This window comes from Anas platyrhynchos, chromosome 24 (genome assembly GCF_047663525.1).
Source record: "Anas platyrhynchos isolate ZD024472 breed Pekin duck chromosome 24, IASCAAS_PekinDuck_T2T, whole genome shotgun sequence".
In the NCBI taxonomy this organism is placed as follows: Eukaryota; Metazoa; Chordata; class Aves; order Anseriformes; family Anatidae; genus Anas; species Anas platyrhynchos.
Window position 1 is genome coordinate 2,405,758 of NC_092610.1, and position 19,140 is coordinate 2,424,897.

Genomic DNA, 19,140 nt, shown 5'->3' on the forward strand with positions numbered 1-19,140 from the left:
CTCGTCATTTAGCTGAAGCTGGACTTGGGAAAACATACACTGAAAGCGTGTGTGTGAAACGTGATTTGCCTGGAGGCCGTGCTGCAGTGTTCCTGTTTCCTCTGCTAGGAGAGGACATAATCCTCACCACCCCTGTGAACGGATTTTGTGGGTATCAGAGGTGCCAGGGACAGGACCAGGTGAGGCTGTGCTCATCAGGAGTTGGTGGCAAGTGTGTGGGGAGCGTAAGGAAGCTGTCAGCTCGTGCCCTTCTAATAAGGGTCTGCCCTGTAGGTGTTTTTATGTCCCGCACGTGCAGCTTTTGGGGGGCCTTCTGTCCAAAGGAGTGAAGGGTAAGGTAAGTAGGACAAAGGCACAGCTGAGCCTACCTTTTATACAATAAGTTTTATTGATGGTTTGTCAATACAATCAAGTACTGTAGTTTTAGTTCTGAAGACAAGGCCAGTTTCTGATCACAAAAAGAGTGCATTTTAAACCAACTTTTACTATGACAGACAGTGCATGTAATAAGTATTTACAAAACTAAAAACCTCTATATACTAGGTTAGAAATGAAGATACTAGAGGCAAATTTAAAAAAAATAGTAAGAATTTGTATATAAAAATGCATGTTGTAATGCAGTTTTCATAATTAAAAATAGACATACTTCATCCAACCCAACCTTTTTTTTTTATTACTGTGATTGAAACCAAAATCCCATGCGCTCACACACACGACAGAAAATAATTCCTTCTGCTGGCGAATATCACGTACTCAGTACTCCAGAAAAAAAAATCTTCCTGACGATATCTGGTTTAGTGAACAGCCTCCCTCGTCCCGTGCATCGTTTTTCCTAGCCTATGTGCATGTAATCTCTCTGCCTTTCAATTACTGTGTAAATGTAACAGGTTATACAGCTGCAAAAGGTTGATTATGGTTTATGCTCTGCACGTGAAGGGAAAGTGGAAATGCAAAACAATATCTACAGCACTGAACAAGTTACTGACTCGGTTTGGTTACAGCGAGTATTTTTGTCGCCGCTTTTTTTTTGCCAGCTAGAACGAGAAGAGCGGAATAAAACAACACAGAACAAAACGAGATCGAACGTAGGTTAGAGCACAGTATAAATAAATGGTGTTGTTGAAGAAAAGGACTATGCTTCCACCCTGGGAGCACGTGGAAGCTGCGGACCCTCCTGCAGGTAGTGTGCACATCGCCACCCCGCCGCTGCAGAGCTGCCTGGCGGAGGGAGCGAGACCCCAGTGGGGGTCCCGTGCTGCCAGCTCCAGTCTGTTGCTGTTCTCCACAGGACAGAAAATTCGATAAAGGAGACGCAGGCTTCGTCCCAGAGCCCTCCTCCCAAGGCTGGGCTCGAAGAAAGCGAGCTTCCACTTTTAATTTTAGGGTTGCTTGTCTGTATGGCTCCTGCTCCAGCTGGGATCGGGACCCAAGTGGCCGTGGCACCTCCCTGCTCTCAGGAATTAAAAACGTCCAGTGGGATCAGAAGCGCCCAGGCTGCGTTTCAACTTGAGAGAACTTCCTCACGTCACAACTTGCAGCTTTCTGTGGAGTCAAATCATCCTGGTGGAGGGATGCCAGCCCCAGAAGGGCAGGAGCTCAAGTGCTGGCCTTTCAATTTTAGGCTTTTGTGTTTCTTAATTTCAGGGATAGGGGTGTTTCTAAATGGAAGCCCTGGATGGCAAGAGACAGAAAGACGGGACAGGCTTACAGAAAAACAAAACAAAAAAACAACCAAAGGAAAAAAAAAATAACAGAAAAAGTTGTTTAAATATCTTGTCCAGTCAATCTGGAGAACAATCCCAAGTCCCATTCCTGCTACATCTCTTCTCTTTGGCCATGGAGTAGGCTTTAGGAAAATGTGAGGGTAAGAGTTGCTCAGCTGGTGACCAAATCGTTGCCATTTTCTCAGGGATGTGCCCCGGTAGGGGGACACGCAGTATAACTCATGGGGTAACTTCAGCAGCGTGCTACTTGCCTGGGATGAGAAGAATTGCTTCACTCTAAGTGCGGCTGGCAATCACTATCCTACCATGAGAAAATCCGCGAAGCAGCAGAGCTCAATCACTCCCTTTAGCAAAGGACAGAGCAGCCAAGTGGTCAGAATCCGCGCGTTCCTTCCCCAAATCCTTGTAGCTCATATTTAGGTCGATGACGTTTCAAGCATTGGAGAGACAAAAAGTGGTAACAACAGACAAATGTGATTTTTTTTTTTAACCTGTCATAGATTGGCACCCGGAACGGCGCGCTTTTACAGACACATATTGCACTAGACTTGTAAATAAATCGTTAAGTAGGTAATAGCACCGTTGTAAAACGACTGAATGGGAAGTTAAAGAGTTATCACTGGTTCTTAATAAAAAGGTCCCCGGAGAAGGGGGAAAATACCAATATGAAAGCTTACACATCCTGGAGTAGTGAGGCAGTGAAAGCAGGTTGTCCGTAAGAGGCACTTGGAAGAAAGCAGAACTAAACCTTCCGTCACACCAGGCCAGCAGCACTGTAAGCCAGGCTTTTTGTGCCATCCCCGCGTCGTCAGAGAATGACACGCTCGTGAGGTCAAGTCTTTGGACTGCAAAGAAATGTACGGGACAGGGCAAGCCCAGGAGATGAATTAACACAAGAGGGAGGATCGTTGTTCGTCCATCACAGGGGTCCCAGCTTCCCTGATCGGCTCTGGACCAGGCTGGCTGTCGTCCTCCCAAAAAGCAGTGCCTGGATGGTTTTATTCCTAAAGATGATTGGGGGTGGGGTGGGGGGGAAGGCTAAAAAATAATATTTACTTACTATAAGAAGGTGCTTATGCAAAGTGTTCCACTTTCTCTGTTTATAAATCCAACCACACTGAATCTGGAGTAAGACAGGCCCCCTCAAAGCACAGTCTAAACAAATAAGCATCAGGGAGCCCGAAACGTGGGCACTTGATGGGTTGGGAAGGAAATTTCTCAATCCATCAAGGATCTCCGGTGCTGTATGCATTTGTCTTAAGTGCCTAGGACCTCTGTGTTGACTAGCAAATACACCATCCATTACAACAGCTGTATTTATTTGACTAGTGCTCCGAATAGGAAGTGAGGGCACTTGATTACAGGCCAGGGGGGTCTGGTCTTCCAGACTCCCCTCCCTGGGCTGCAGAGCGATGTTCTGCACAGCCAGATCCTTGCCATCCCAAGCGAGTTCCTGTGTTTGATGTGCAGTCACTAGGGTAAAATTTATTCCAAATACACTTTACCGAGGAAGTTGCTCCCTCCCTCCCTTCTCTATCCCCCTAAAAAAAAGAAAGAAAGAAAGAAAAGTCGTCTCCTTTCTGATTACCCTCTTGACTCATGGATCAAACAGCGTGAAGCAAGGTCCCGCGACAACGGCTTGCGCGTTCTTCCCAGTGATTTTTCTGTTTTGTATTAATTTTAATTCTTTTTTTTTTATCAAAAAAAAAAAAAAAAGACAGTTTATGGCTAAAGTGGGTGAAAAGGAAACGCGCCCTACAGCCGTTATGTGGGGCAAAGCAGGAACCCGGAGAAGGAGGAGTGGATGTATTCTGTGGAGTACAACCCGTTGGCCTGGTCCGAGGGCATTTGTACCCAGACTTGGTCGTTCTCCTTGAGTTCAAGCACGGCACTGCCCGAGGCTTGGTCCAGGTAGCCTTTTTTGTACTCGTCGTAGGTGTAGGTGGCAGGCACGTTGTTCTTATAAAGCGCCACCCAAACGTTAGTCCCTTTGACATGCACGTGGTAGGCAAAGTAATAAATGCCGGATACGGGGCAGGTGAATATCCCGGTGACCGGGTTGTAGCCGTTGTGCCCGTTGTACAAAGTCCGGTCGAATTTGACCGGCATGCCGGACGCCGGGAAGGGAGAGGTGAGGATGGCGGTGAAGGCGGGCGCGATGCGGGCGGAGAGCTCTCCTCGGCCGTACTGCGGCTTCCCCGGCTTGCCGTTCCCCAGCACGGCACCCTCCACGCCTCCGTCGGGCAGGTGCAGCCCCGCGATGCCGGTCTCGTCAAACACCCCCGGTGCTCCCGGCGGCCCGGGTGGCCCCGGTGGGCCCGGCGGCCCATTCAGCCCCGGCGTTCCTGGCATTCCTGGAGGGCCGATGGGGCCGGCCATGCCAGGTTCGCCCGTTTTCCCCTCGCCAGGAGCCCCAGGGAGCCCAGGCTCCCCTTTGAGCCCTGGCAACCCTTGGGGCCCCATGGGACCCGCGGGTCCCTGCAAGCCTGGGATGCCGGAGGGGCCCCGCAGCCCCGGCTGCCCAGGGATCCCACCATCCCCTTTTGGCCCAGGGCCGCCCGTTAATCCCGGCACCCCTGGGAGACCGATGAACCCCGGTTCCCCTTTTGGGCCCGTTGGGCCAGGGGGACCCTGTGAGCCGGGCAGACCCCTTTCTCCCGGCACTCCCGGCTTCCCTGCGAAGCCATTCGGGCCCTGGTCACCGCGCATCCCTGGCATTCCCGGGGGCCCACTGGGCCCCACATCGCCCTTGGAGCCGGGCAGCCCATGCTTGCCTGGCAGGCCCATGGACCCTGGTGGCCCTGGTGGCCCGATGACACCCGCAGGGCCCGGCTCACCCGGCTCGCCATCGACACCGGGTTCCCCCTTATCACCGATGGCTCCTGGCACCCCAGGCTGGCCACGATCTCCCTTGAGGCCGGGCAAGCCTGGCTTCCCATAGCCCGTTGGGCCCGGCAAACCGGGGAGGCCGCGGATGCCTGGTTCTCCCTTCGGTCCCATAGGGCCCTGGATGCCGGGCACCCCCGCTGCCCCCGGGATGCCGATCCCATCGATGCCAGGAGGCCCCCGCGGCCCCACGGGGCCGGGCTCCCCGCTGACCCCCGGCCCACCTGGGGGCCCCATGTCGCCCTTCTCCCCCGGCGCACCCGGCAGGCCATCGAGGCCGGGTTTTCCAACGCCGACAGGCCCTGGGGGCCCTGCAGGGCCAGGAGGGCCCCCATTCCCCCGTGGTCCCGGTAGCCCTGGCTTCCCCACTCCATTTTCACCCTTCATCCCTCGCTCTCCGCGGGGACCAGGCTCCCCTTTTGGGCCAGGCTCACCCCGAAACCCTGGCAGCCCTGGGCCACCCTGGGGGCCTGGTTTCCCATTGACTGAGATGCCGGCTGGCCCCGGTAGCCCTGGGGGGCCGGGCAGTCCTCTGGGTCCTTGCTCTCCTCGTATGCCGGGTTCACCCTTGGCTCCAGGCATCCCCTTCATCCCCGCCTTTCCAGGCAGTCCTGGGATGCCGGGTTTCCCAATGCCTGAGAAGCCGGGGGGCCCAGCAGGTCCAGGCTGGCCATGCATGCCCGGCTTCCCCGTGCCTGGCTTTCCTGGGTAGCCAGGGGGGCCGGGGGGTCCGCGGGGGCCGGGCTTCCCTGGAGGTCCTGGCTCCCCTTTGAGGTCCATCGGCAGCAGCGGCGGCATGTCTGTGGAGAGAGGAGACCGCAGAGCTTTACTGGGGGCAGCGGTGGGCTGAGGACACGTGAAGCCATGGGGTTCAGGTGCCTGCAGCCAGCAGCACCTTCATTTTGCAGTGACACCCCCCCCCCCAAGCAGCATGCGGTGCCAAAGGCAGCCACTGTCAGTGCTGGGGCTGGAAAAAAACCTCAGCAGGTCAGCAGCTAACATTTATTTTGCAGCGAGTGCATGGCTGCGCAGAGCAGGAGCCTCCCCCTCAACCAGGTCGTTGCAAGCCTGCCCTCCTCCAGAAATGGTTTTATTTAAACGTGGTCACGGTGGCTTCCTGGGCCACCACATCAGCAGACTTGAGGCCAGACCTTGGCCAGAGCCCAAGGCACTAATTGAAGCCTTGCTCCATCTGTCCCTCCGCAGAGGGTGTCAACAAGACCGGCAATTACTGTCGGCTCTGGCAGCGCTGTTTTGTGATGACCTGCTGTGGGGTTTTTTTTTTAGGAGCTGGATTCAAACCTCCCGCTGCCTCACTTCCCAGCAGCCTCGAAAGCAGCGTGGGACTCGGCCGCTGCTGCCTGGGCTCAGCTGGCAACGGAGGATACCAGGATTGGAGATAATCCCTCTACCCCATCCCGTGAGGCCAGGGCCCCGGAGACCTATGCTTGATTGTCTCCTTTGGGATTAAAAAGAAACCTTTTGCGTGTACTCGAGAGCCCAGGGAGGCGATTCGTGTAGCCGTTAAGACATGCCAGCGGCGTTCTCTGGCTCAGCTCCCGTGTCCAGCGAGGTAGAGAAAAACTTACAAAGAAAAAAGCGCTGAGGAGGGAGGAAAAGCCAATAGCTGCGAGGGAAACGCAACCTCGGTTGCATCCAAGTGAGTCAGCCCAGCTGGGAACAGGCCGTAACCACTTGACATTTAAAGAATTTATAGAGGTCTTTTGCAAACGGATATAAGAAAGAAACTAATGGGCTGAGAGACTACAAAGCCGAGGCGAGCCAGATTACATGCCCACCGCAGCTCAGCGCGAAAAGCGCAGACGTGAGCATAAATCAGGCTTTGAGGCCAGCCCAGGCAGGGTGTCGCTTCCCACGTGAGGCAGGGAATGGGTGAGAAACACCAAATGCCATGAGCTCTCTTTTGGGAAGCTCGAAATGAAGGAAAGGCTTGGCAGCCTTTGTAAACGGGGCTACGGTGAGAAAGGTGAAGGGCACAGGAAAGGGCCTCAACGCCTCGGGCAAAATTTAACCAAACCCAAGGAAAAACAGAGCTGAACTGGGCGCTGCGTGCCCCAGCCTGGTGCTGCTGGAGGAGGCTGAGGGGCTCCCAAAGCACCCGTAGCACCATCACCTGCCCACCTTTGGTGTCTTTAATCAACAGGATTTGGTTAGGGGAGGTTTGGGACACGTGTAAAGCACAACAGCAGCAGCAGCAGGCACGGCTCCCAGCGCACCCGCAGCAGCTTCACCTTTCCCAGCTCAGCAATTAGCTCTGGCCATCTCCAGGCCTGGTGCCTGCTTGTTTTTCTTTCGGTAATGGAAACATTTTCACAGCTTATCTACATATCAAAGCCTGGCCCACTCCTCCTCTGCTGTAACAGAGGTCACTTGGCAGCCTGGATTAAGGAAATACTTGTCTGTCATGACACTGCCACTGGATTTCTGCGAGCCTCCTGCTCCTCACCCCAGAAAACGGTGTGGGAAAGAAGGGAAGGGAGACGTGAAGCATTGCACCGAAGCAGATTTCTGGGGTTTGAATTCTGGAAAAATTTTTCTCCGGAAAATTATTTCAATGTGTTTTCTCCTCCTCCACTTCCCCCCCCCCCTTTTTTTTTCTTTTTTTTTTTTCTTTTCTTGCAATGGTTTGAAAAGAATTAGTTTTCTAGGTCATTTTGCATGGAATCAGAACAAGGCTCCGCAGCTGAGCCCACGAAGGAAGGGAAAAGTGTGCGCACACACTCACACCAGGCAGCGCAAGAACCACGCCAGGCGCGAGCTGCCAACTTGCAGGCGGCCAAAAAAGCAGACGGGAAAACCAAACCGGGGACGTTAGCAGGGAGAAACTGGGCCACTGCAGCCCCGGCGGTATCCTATTTCAAAAGACCATGTCTTACCACAGACGCATGTCTCCGAGCTCTGCGTTTCACGGCAGCAGCATGGGGTTGTGTGTTCCCCTCGAAGCATGAACAAAGCTGCCCCGAATGCTAACGCAAAGAGCCAGCTGGGGCAGCGGGGAGGGGACGGGGCAGGCATGGCCTCCGTGAGCCCTCTCCTTGGCACTAGGGAGCTTCTTGGGGAGTGTGGGCATCGCCCCGTGGGTCCTGCAGCCCTCAGTGCTGCCTTCGTCCCCATGGGGCCCTCGGCACGCCAGGAGGAGGAATCCAGCACCCTACCAGTGCCCCGAGCCAAGGTGCTGCAGGCCTGGTTGCCCCAGCTGCTCCTGCTGTGCCTGTCTGCTGGCAGTCCAGGCCTATTTCCCTCGTAAAACCATGTTTTTCCTCTAAAACCGTGCCGCTTGCAGGGGGAGCCCCGGGCGCCTCACTGAGCACGGCCCACACGTGGCAGAGAGCTGGGGGCTGCTGAGGCAGGGCCTTTGGGACAGCCGTCATGCATAGAAGAGCCATGAACGTTCTGAACCAAAACAAAATAAACCCAACCATGCAAGTGTCTGCTTAAATGCTGTCAGCATCCCTGCTCTGCGGGGACGGATGGGCAAAGAGGCCTCATGCTCTCTGTGGGGCTGGGGGCAGGAGGGTGGATGGGGCTGTCCATGGGGCTACGACTTCCCAGTGGCCTTAAAACAGCTCAGCTCAATGTGTTTGGGCAGGAGGGATGTGTTTGGGAAGATAGGATGTTTGGAAAGGAGCGATGAAGCCCAGGCACAGGGTGAGCACCCAGCCCTGCTGCCAGCCATCCAGAGCTGCCTCCGCGCAGCCAGGAGCCCAGTTTGGGTGCAGAAAAATCAATCCATCACCCCAAGGAAAGCAGCCCTGTCCTTCTCACTAGATGGCACCAGCAGGCCAGGCAGGGCCTGCAGCCCTGGGGCTGGCTCTAGCCCCCCAGGCGGGGGTCTCAGCCCCCCTGGGGCCAGCCTGGGGCAGCAGCAGTGGGCTGCAGGGGTCCTGGTGGCTCAGGGGGCAGCGGGGGCCTGGCACAGCCCTGCACCGTCGCGGCGAGTCAGCTGAGAGCCCCGAGCAGGGCAGGGGGCCAGCAGGGATTTGCTTTGCCAAGGGGAGGTTAAGCAGAGCTGGGAGCTGGGTGGGATGTGGGAGGCACCGGCATCCCCGGCTGGCTTCGTGTGGCCCCCTGCCCGATTTTCCCCATGGGCCACTAGGGTCCCGTTCCTCCATCCTACAGCGGGGCCACCAGCCTCAGCGGGAGCTCCCCGGGTGCTCTCTGCCCTTTTTCACCCTGTGAGGCTGCTCTGCCCTGCAGCAGCCCAGCCTGCATCAGCACTCACTGCTTCGCCACGGCCAGCAGGCTCGGAGGCAGCACGAGCCGCTCAGACGCATAGGAAGAAGGAGGAAAAAAAAAAGGAAAAGCAGCAGGGAGAAGATATTTGAATCCCGGCCCATCAGCAGCTGAAACGCTGCTCTTTGGTGAGGCTGCGCTGGAAGGTTTTGTCTCTGGCTGGGATTCAGGGAGCAGCTTTACAACAGCTGGGAAGGGGGCAGGGAGCGGAGGGGGGGCTCCGAGCGCGCCTCGGCTCCAGGTTTTGCTGTGTGTTTTCTGACATATGTGCTGAGCTGAACTCCTGATAAGCCATTCAGCCCGGCAGTAAATCAGCCACCGGCAGCCAAAACTTCTCCGGTTTCTCCTCCCAGAGCCAAGACTTCAGCTCCCAGGAGGGTCTGGGTCTCGGAGAGCCTTTGGGGGGGGTCCCCGTGATGCTTGCACCGCCTGCAGCAGAGCCACCGGGCACCCTAGGGACCTGCCCCATCCCATGGTGCTGCCCATCCCCTGCTGCTGGCTGCAGGAGAGCAGTGGGAGCACCGTGTGGGAGCCAGGGAGAGGGCTCGGTGCCCCCCATCCGCCCCCTCCTCGATGTGCTGAAATTGCCTGGGATGTGACGACAGCCACGGGCACCTGATGGAGGTGCTGGGGGCTCCCTTGGCAGACGAGCCAAGAAGTGCCGGAGATCCCCAGCCACACTCAACACCTTTAATTTTACAGAGGGGGTGTGTAATTAGCACAGGGTAATAACCCCCAGCTTTGGGGATCTGATGGGGACCCTTCTGAGCTTCAGCACCAGGGCACAAAGGGAACCCCAGGCGGGCACTGGGGTGCTGCAGGGTGGGCAGGGTGTGCAAGGAGGGCGTGCAGGCAGGCAAGGCGTGCAGACAGGGCGTGCGAGCAGGGCGTGCAGGCAGGATGTTCCAGCAGGGCGTGCAGGCAGGGCAGCTCGGGGCCGGCGGTTCTGAAAGGCTGCGGCTCGGCTGGAAGCGCAGCAGAGGGGCTGGCGGCTCTGAGCAATGACCTCAGCGCCTCTGCCCCTCCGAGCGGCACATGTTGCCTGGTGGGGATTGATTTAACACGTGTGGAGGAGGAAATCACTCTCTCTCACCCTCGTCGTGCTGGGCTGGGTCTCCCAGCTTGGGTCTTGGCCCTCTTTCCTTTCCCAGCTGGTGCAAAATGCAGGCAGGGAAAACGGAATAGGTGGAGGAGTGGAAAAAAAAAAAAAAAAGCCTTGTGGGGACGACTTGGGTTTAACAGCAATGAGGGACGCAGCGAGTGTCAGGGCTCCCGTGCCTGGGCACGAGCCCCAAAGCCACTGGAAAATGTGCAGAAAAGAAGGAAAAGGAGAGCAAAGTGCTGTGGGGCTGCTTTGTGCACGAGCACCCAGACTGAGCACCCCAAGGGATGCGAGTAGGGCAAGAACTGGGAAACCCCCCAGCCCCAGCAAGGGCTTTGCTCAGCCTCTCCATGCTGTCATCCCCTGGTCTTATTTCTTTTTTGGGGGGAAATAGGGCAATCTGCAGGGCAGCACCCGCTGGGAGGGGGCTGACCGTGGGGCTTGGGGTTGATGGGAGCGCTCGGTGGCTGCAGGATGCTGTGGGATGCTGCAGGATGTTATGGGATGCTGTGGGATGCTGTGAGATTCTGTGGGATGCTGTGGGATGTTATGGGATGCTGTGGGATGCTGCGGGATGCTGCAGTGCCCCAGTCTTACGGCAGCCTCATCCCCCCCATCCTCCCAGCCCCATGCTGAGCGCATCCCTTACCGAGGTACTGCCCTTTGCCTTCCCGAAAGGGGGGTCCCAGGGGCCCCTTCACCATGGGCTGCATGTACTTCACTTGCGCGTATCCTGCCGCTCCTCCTCCCGCCGCCGAGCGAAGGCCGACCACCACCAGCAGCAGCAGCAGCACCGCGGCGTCCGGCAGCATCCTGGCCCGCGCCGCTCCTGTGGACGAAATGGCAGTGAGGGGGGGACCCGAGCCCGATTTCCACCCCTCGCCCCACAAGGATCAGCGGGGAGCGTGCGCCCAAGGCCCTGGGAAGGGTCCTGGGGGAGCGGGGACACCTGAAATTCCCTTTCTCTGCGCCCCTGGAAGCATTCCCCTTCCTGACATGCACCAGTTGGGGGATGCAGGATAAACGCACGGATCCTGTGCCATAAGCACAGCCCTGCCTGCCCAGACAGCCCCAAACTGCAAGATCGGAGCCCAAACCTCACCACGCTCAGGGTTGGCTGCGGTGCTTTGTGCACAGCACCAGGAGCTCGCTCGGAGAGCAAAGGCTGGGTCCATCCCTTGGCTGGGAAAGCCCCGGGGAGGGCTGCAGCGTTTGGGAGCAGCAGCCTCAGCCTTAAGAGCCTGTTTATTTAAAATAAACACCCTCTGTAAATACACCTTTCCTCCAGCAGCATGATCTGTGCCAGCCCCATGCGCGGAGCTGCGAACGGATTGATCTGCGGAGAACGTTTATTTTCAGAAGCTTAAACAACACGTGATGCCAAAGAGCTTGGCTGTTGTATTCTTTTCTTCTCCTCCTCCTCGCAATAATTGACCCGTGGTGGTAATTAATGAGAATTAAGCCCTTCGCCTCTCCCCGACGGGGAGGCAGGGACAGGGCTGCAGCGCGCCGGGATTTGGTCGGAATTTCTTGGATCGCTTTTGCTGAAACAGCAGCGGGAAAAAAAAAAAGCTGCAGCGTGGAGGGGGAAAATAAATAAATAAGCTGAAATCTAATTAAACCAAATTAAGTAAAGGGAGCCCTGGCGTGGGATTGCTCCCTGTGCTGCAAGCGCTTGGCAGGTTGGCAGAGGCCTCGTGTGCTGCCGGGGCTGGGGGCACGAGCAGGACCCTGCTGAGCGAGCACCTTGTTGGCCTTATTGTTTGTGGGGTTTAGAAGAGGAACGCTTATTTTTATGAAGCATTATTTTACAGGGGTCTGTTTAAGGGGGAAAAAAAAATCCCGTTTTTAAGGGACTGCAGCTGTAAAAATACGGTTTCTGCTAAATAAAAGAGGAGAACAAAATCCTGAATCAGCTATTTATTTGTTTTCCTTACCTGGAATGACCCCCGTGCCTCTGGCTCTGACTCCATCCCTTCCCCTCATTTCCTATCTCTCTTTTCTGCCACTTGAGCTTTGCTCAGGCTTGTTCCTCCCCTCGGTTCGGGAGCTTTTGTGGGATGCTCCCTGTTGCTCTGAGCAGCACCTCAGCACAGCTCAGCCCAAGTGCCGCCAGGTGCCACCGGGGCTGTGGCAACGGGGACAATCCCCAACTGGGTGGTTGGGGCAGGAGGAGCTGCGGGTGTCGGGACACCCCATAACCATCAGCAGCACCTGGAGCCAAAGGGAGAAGGGGGACGGGGACGGTGGTCACGGCAATCAGTCAGCTTGGCTCCAGCTGCGGTCTCGCTGTGCGCCGGGTGCTAAATCGAGGCAGCCAGCTCTGTGGCCGAGACAAGTGGCCATGGAGCACCTCCAGATGGGGTTTAGCTCGCCCATGCTCTCCATTAATCCGGCCAGGTGGCTTCACCTGTCCTCCCAAGGGGGCTGTGGGGCCGCAGACCTGGCCTGGGACCCCGCAGGTGGCTTAAGGCAGGCACCGGCCGCTGGAGTCCCTGCGATAGGCGGTGCCCCCAGGCAGTGACTTAATAAACTGGCAACGTCTGGAGTTTGGTCTGATGGATCGAGTGTGCACAGCATGGCTAAGAAGAGGCTCTTTCATGCCTGAGATCTCCGGCGTTAAGTAATTAATCACTCTTAGCAGCCCTGCGATGTGTCCATCCTTGAAGGCACCGCCACGAGCTGGCTGGCTCGCCGGGGGGGCCAAAAATCCCGCAGGGCCAGCGGTTTGGGACCAAACCATCTGCAGCTGGCAGGGACGGCACGGGGGGCTTGTTTGTCCCACCTGGAGAAGGGGAGATCTGCTGGGGGCTCCACAGGTCCGTGGCACAGCCCCTCCTGCCCCCAAGCACCGCGGGATGGGGACAGCCCAGCAGCCACCATCCCCTACCCGTCCCCACGCCATACAGTAGTTGGAGCACAACCTCCCTGGCCAGGAAAAACAAGCCCAGCAGGAGCAGATGGGGCCGGAGAGTTTATAAAGGGGGTGCGTTCAGGGGGCTCAGCCAAGCCGTGTTGTCCCCCCCCCCCACCAAGGGGCTGGCGGCGGGGAGTGGGCTCCGGAGCAGCGGGTGCGCGGCCGGCCCGGCGCGGAGACCCCTGGCACGGCTTCAGAGCGCGCCGCCGCCGCGCTAGCTGTGCAAGTGTCTGCTCCCCTGGCACCGCGCGAGCAGACGTGTTAAAAACCCCTGGCACGCAATGAAAGCACCGGAGGGGAAAGAAAAAAAAAAATCGAAAAAAAAAAAAAATCTCACACTTAGAGCACGAGAAACGAGACAAGAAATGTCACCTTGTTCTCACAGCAGCGCCAGGGCTGGGGGAGCGCAGCCCCCGCCGCGCCAGGAACAGGCTGCGCCTTGTGCTGGCCGAGCAGAGGGCAGGGGCGAGCGGCACGGGGGCCGGATCCGGCAGCGGCGGTGCAATCCTGGCACCTTCTCTGCTTTCATTTCCCGGCCCCGTGTCCAAGCCCCCGGCACGGCCCCGCTCGCGGAGAGCTGCAGCCGTGCGCTCCCCTGCGCGCACAGCCCCGGGCTTGTTCGCGCGGCCGCAGCTGATTTACGGCCCCTGCTCTCTCGATGTTAAGGCTGGGGCTGGCAGGCGGGCGCAGCACCCGCTCGCTTCGACGCTAATTATTTTTTAAGTCAATATATGTGATCCACGGGGGATCTGTGACTGCGGTTGAAGGTCAGTAAAGCGGAGAACTTGTTTAAACCCAGCAGTAAAAACGCCATCAACGCTGTCCCCAGTCCAAACCTCTGGCCATGCCAGCCCCGGCCAAGTTCCCGAGCCCCTTGCAGCTTTGTCACCACCCTGTCCCCATCACCATCCCCCTGCCATGCACTGGGAGCACCTGGGGCATGGCACGGGCACCCCGCTGCGAAATGCACGAAGAGAAAGCACCGAGAGAGCAGCCGGCGCGCGTGGGTGGGCTGGAGGCGGCGCGGGCTTGGACGCCGCCGTGTCCCATCGAGCCGCTCCATCCTCCGGTCATTTACAATAAAAAATAAAGCAGGGAGGTTTTCCAAGCTCAACACGGGGCTGGACCGTCTCCAGCGGGAGGTAGGTGATTTGGTTTGCGCTACACATGCTTTAAAAATAATAATAAAACGAGTCAAAAACGAAAAGTGAGCTATTGAAAGGGGGAGCGAGCACGTTATTTCCGCAGGCCGGGCTGCGAAAGCCAAAGGCATCGCACAGCGGCTCGGCCGCGCAGCGCAGGAGCGCGCGGGGAGAGTCTTGGCACGGGCGAGTCCTTAAATGCATGACACCTTATCCGATCCAAAAGCTGCTGTACGCGCCGCACGGATCCAGAGCCTCGCCCGCCCTTCATCAGAGGGAACAAGAAAACATTTTCCTTGTCGAGAAAAAAAAAAAAAAACACCCCACCCCATCTGCACGCAGCTTCCTGACACCCTGGGAGTGCTGTGCCTGGCCCCAGCACACAGCTGGCATGGCATGGCACGGCTTGGCACGGCACAGCATGGCACATTATGGCATGGCACGACATGGCATGGCTTGGCACAGGATGGCACAGCATGGCACGGGATGGCACGGCACGGTGCATCGCCCAACAGGCAGCGGGCAGCGACTATGTCCATCTGTAGCACTCAGATCCTTGCAGGAGCTGCAGCCAAATTAACCCCGGAACTGGGGGCTCTGCGCTAATTAACCCCCGCTGCGTTAATAACAACCTCAGGGGCACTTGGGCAGCTGGCACCCGTGGAGATCGGGACACCCGCGGCCGAGCTGGGGAGCAGGAGGGGAGCGGGGTTGGTGCTGGCACGGCTGCGCCGGGGGCGGCTGCTGCGGCGGGAGGAGTTTGAGGGCTGTAGGAACACAACACGAGGCTGTAGGAAGCCAGACTCCGCTCGCTGTGCCGGCCATAAAACAGCTGGTTTGCACACAGCTGCTAAAAAGCTTTCTGCAAACCCCGAGCTGGGTACTTCTCCCTGTCTTGACTCGCCTCCCGACACGCCTGAGCCATGTGCGGCGTGCGGAGAGCGCGGAGCGTGCGGGGAGCACACCCTGCCCCGGCGGCGATGTCCCAGGGGTGCCAGGCTGATTTCTGGGACACGGCGGGGACGCACGTGGTGCACGCTGCTCCAGCACACGCTGCTCGCTGCGCACGGCGCCCGGTGCCCGTGGTTCATCCCGCCTGGAGCCGGGGTGCTGCTGATGGGGTCGGTGCCGCCGCTTGATCCCGCAGCCACCGGGTCAGGGATCAGCTAAGGCGGATTAATGCCCCTCGGCGTGTGCGTGCCGCGGCACAGAGAGGCGTGAGCCTGCCACAGGTCACAGCTCAGGGCTTAATCCCTCACCTCCAGCTGTCAAAACTCCTCCGCTGAGCGCGGCGGAGCCCCGGGCTGATCACTGCTGACGCGCAGGACGAAGCCATCCCCAGGGAACGGCTCCTTGCACCCCCTGCCTCGGCGGCACCGCAGCGCTTGGAGACCTGGGCAGAGAGCCCCGCATCTGCTCAGGCGTGGACGTGGTCAGCACGGAAAAGCAGGGCCCCAACCTGCAGAAATTTGGTGTTTCTGCTCTTACAAGGCTCTTCAACAAACGGCCTTTGTGCGATCGCTGCACGCAGCAGTGGCTGATGTTTCCCGGCCAGCCCAGCCTGGAAGCAGCACCCGCAGCCCCAGGACGGATCCGGGCAGCACACTCGGGGTGTTTGTCAGTGCTGCAGCCCTTCCCCAGCTCTCACCGCACCAGGAGCCCGCTTTTGGGGGCACCAGGAGCTCGCCCAGCGGTGCTCAGCCAACCCCAGCGCCCTGACCTGCTGTAATTAAGCAGTAATTAACAGCAGCATGCTCAGGCTGCTCTGCAGCCGGGCATGGAGCCGCACGCTCTGCTGGAGGCTCAGCCTGGCACAACGCACCCCTGGGTGCTGCAGACGGGGTCTCAGCCCTCACGGGGCTGCTCCAGCCCCCGTGGGACCCGACGGGCACGTTCCCCCGCACCCAGCCCCTCGGAGGGCTCCTGCTCCCCGAGCTTCCCGCTCCCGTCCTCCCCCTCCGAGCTGCAGCCCCACCGAAATACCAGACTGCGCAGCATTAATAGCAGGGTTGCCTGCCAGGTGCATAGTTTGACCAGTCGGATCGCACATGCCAAACCACAGGTATTTTATGAGACGTTTCCTGTTATGAAGACATTTTTGTGGGGATTCTTTTTTTCCTTCCCCTCTTCTTCCCCTCTCCTCCTCCTCCTCCTTCTCCCGGGGGGATGGTGCCCTTCCCAAAAAAATGAAAGGACGGTGCAGGGTGAGCCAAGCACTGGGGCACGCGGTGAGGTCGGTGATGCCAGCGCGTGGTGTCCCTGCCTCGTGCCATGCAGCACCTGCACGGACACCGTGGGGTGGTGGCAGCTGCAGCACCCAGCCCTCTGGTCCCACGCAGAAGCAGGGTTTCAAACCCTTTGGGTGTTTTGCAAAGAAATCCACCAAGCCCAGCGATTCCCATGGCAGGGAATTTGCAGGCAAGAGGCCACGAGCCACAGACGTTGAAACCGGCCTCGTGTTGGGGTCACCGGCTTGGTAATGAGCTGTGGTCCCGGCTGGAGCCTTTGGGTGCGCAGCCTGCGCTGCCCCATCCCACATGGGGACACCACAAAGGCTGGGGAGCCCAGCCCCACCGAGCAGCGTGGGGTCTTCAGGGGCATTTCATTATTTACTGCAGGTCCTCAGAGCTGGTCCCTGCCCCTCGTGAGTGCGCTGAGAAGAGAGGAGTTAGGGCAGCACCACACCAAAGGCGCACACAGCCCCGTGCAGGATCAGCCCCGTGCCTCTCCAAATCCCCTACACCTGCTGCGTCCCCCTGCACCTGCCTGCACATCCCCAGGGGAGGTTTCTGCGCTGTGTCCCGATGTGCCAAGGTCTCCAACATTGCCCAGGGTGGGAACCCAAAGATGCTGGGCTTTTTGGGGCCGGTGGCTGGTGGGAAGAACCACGGCAGCTCAGCCGGGCCCTGGCCAAAGCCGCAGCCCAGCCACGGTGGCTGAGTGCTGGTTGGAGAGAGTGCACCGCGGGGCAAGGCGGCTTGGAGCTCTGCCCTCCTCCTCCAGAGGGCTTTATTCCTCTGTGTGTTTTATAAACAAAAGCAATCACATTCAGTCTCACCAGGATGAGCTGTGTCGGTTTCTGGAGTGTCCCAGGAGTGGCACCAAGGCTGCACGTGAAGGTTTGATGCCCGGGGCACAGGAGGCAGCCCCGCGATGGGGGATGATGGAGAATTATCAGCGTGGCCACAGCCGGGCATCTCCTCCCGTCCTTCCGAGCTGCACCCACGGCAAGCAAAGCGTTGTCCTCAGCACCCCACAACCCATCACCGGGGCGAAATTTGGGGCTGGGGGTGGAGGGGACCGGGGCTGCCCAGCTGCTGCCAGGAGCCGGGGGCATCGGGGCTGCCCCAGGGACAGCAGCTGGGGGCAGAGGTGGGGAGAAGGCGGGCAGGGCGCACAGCCCCTCGTTCCTCGCCACGTTAGGATCTAAGCAGCAAGCGGCTGCTCCGCAGGACGATCCTTGTGAGCGAGTCTGGGAGCTTCTCCTTGCCCGGATCCAAGCGCTGTTGGGACAACAGCATCCCTTCATCACCCCTGAGCTCACAAAAACCTCCTCAGTGGCTCTGGTTTGTGGCACGGAGCCGTCAGCCACAGCACCCCCAGCCCAGGATGGATGCGCACTGCCCATGCCATGGCAGGGATGGAGCTGGGGGCACCGAGAGCCCAGGCTGCTCCTCCTCGTGTCCAATGGCACTGGTGGCACTGGTGGGCTCCTCGTGGTCCCGGCACGGTCCTGGCATCCCCACTCGGTTATTTTTCCAGGCTCAGCACCACTGCGCTCCTCATCCGTGTTCTGGTGCTCTCCTGGCCGCCCAGATACGACAGCAAATTTGTGAGCTGCCGTGAAAACTGATTCTCGGGTGTGAAATGCCAAAGTACATAATCCTCGCCTCCCAGCGCTCTGACAGCGAGGCTGGCTGCCTGGGATGGGAAACTGCGTTTCAGTGTTGATCCTAACAGTCCTTTTATTCTAATGTCACGGGTCTGAAATCCCGGCTCCCTGCTTTTGCTGGGCCCTTTGATCCCCGTTTCCTCTCGTGCCGTGCTGCTACAGGTGCTGGGGACTCGATGGCACCCAAAAAACCTGGGGCAGTGCCACTAGTGTCGGGGACACCGACCCCACCTGGGGTCTGGGGGTGCAGCGGGGTCGCCCCGTGCCCAGGGAGCTGCGGTGCCACCCCTGGGGTGTCCCTCGGGGACCGAGTCCCCGGTGCCACTGCTGCTGTGCTGCTTCTGGGGTGAGCACGGGGAAAATCTTGTTTGTGCTCCTCTAATATCTGCCTTCTGTTTTGCATTTGCCGTTTCTTCAAAGATACGGTGCGGCCTCTGCCAAGATTCCTGAGGAGATATCCTCAGCAATGCAGACCACGCTCCCCACCAAATTCAAAGAAAACAAATGTCAGGCCAAGGATTGATATGAAATAGTTTAAAAATGAGAAAAAGCTGCCTCAGAGCTAGGTTTACATTAAAATAAATTTCAGGACCGGGAGCCTCGGCGGCGTTTTCTGCTCGGCAGCGGGGCGGAGGGCGGGGGGCGGTGGGGAGGGATTGGGTTACCTGCCAGGGAGGTGCCGTGGCCCTGCCCGGCCCCACCAGCAGCCACCGTCCCCAGGGTCCCCATCCCACAGCCCCACAGCCCCCTTTCACCTTTGGGGGCACCGCACCCACCCTTTTCCCCCTGCACCCATCCTCTCCCCGCAGGCAGCACCCAGCAAATCCCCCTGGTGGGGTGCTTGGGAGCCCCATTTGTCATCGCCCACCCTATGCCCGGGGTCTCAGGTGCGGCGGCAGCGGGGTTGGGGACATGGTGTGGGTTGTGGGGATGGTGCTGGGGGGGACGGGAGGTGCTGGGGGGGGACAGGAGGTGCTGGGGGGGACACGGGAGGAGTGGAGGTTGCGCCCCTCCGCACCGCGGGGCCCCTCGCCTGGTCCTGCCCTCGCTTTGCCCTATAAGAATGACTGACAAGCCCAGCCTTGGCTCGGGGATTTCACGGGTTTAAAGCATGTGACTTTTCCCCGTTCTGTCAATTAACTCATTAAAAATAAAAAAAAATATCTGGCTCCCTCCAGCCAGATCCAAGCACCCTCCTCTTCCCGCCCCAGCTCGAGCCCTTG

The 19,140-nt window shown here is 58.6% G+C and overlaps 1 protein-coding gene across 2 annotated transcripts in view; it reads right to left on the minus strand.

The window, feature by feature from the left end:
* Window positions 1–365: 365 nt before the first annotated feature.
* COL8A2 (collagen type VIII alpha 2 chain) overlaps window positions 366–19,140 on the minus strand; it is a 33,487-nt gene continuing 14,712 nt past the window's right edge. For both annotated transcript variants that reach the window (XM_038167179.2, XM_072027452.1), the window contains exons 2-3: window positions 10,616–10,795; window positions 366–5,410 (exon numbers count right to left, since the gene is read on the minus strand). In XM_038167179.2, the coding sequence (XP_038023107.2) occupies window positions 3,489–5,410; window positions 10,616–10,795 (2,102 nt within the window). In that variant the 3' untranslated portion in view covers window positions 366–3,488. The remainder of the gene's footprint in view (window positions 5,411–10,615; window positions 10,796–19,140) is intronic.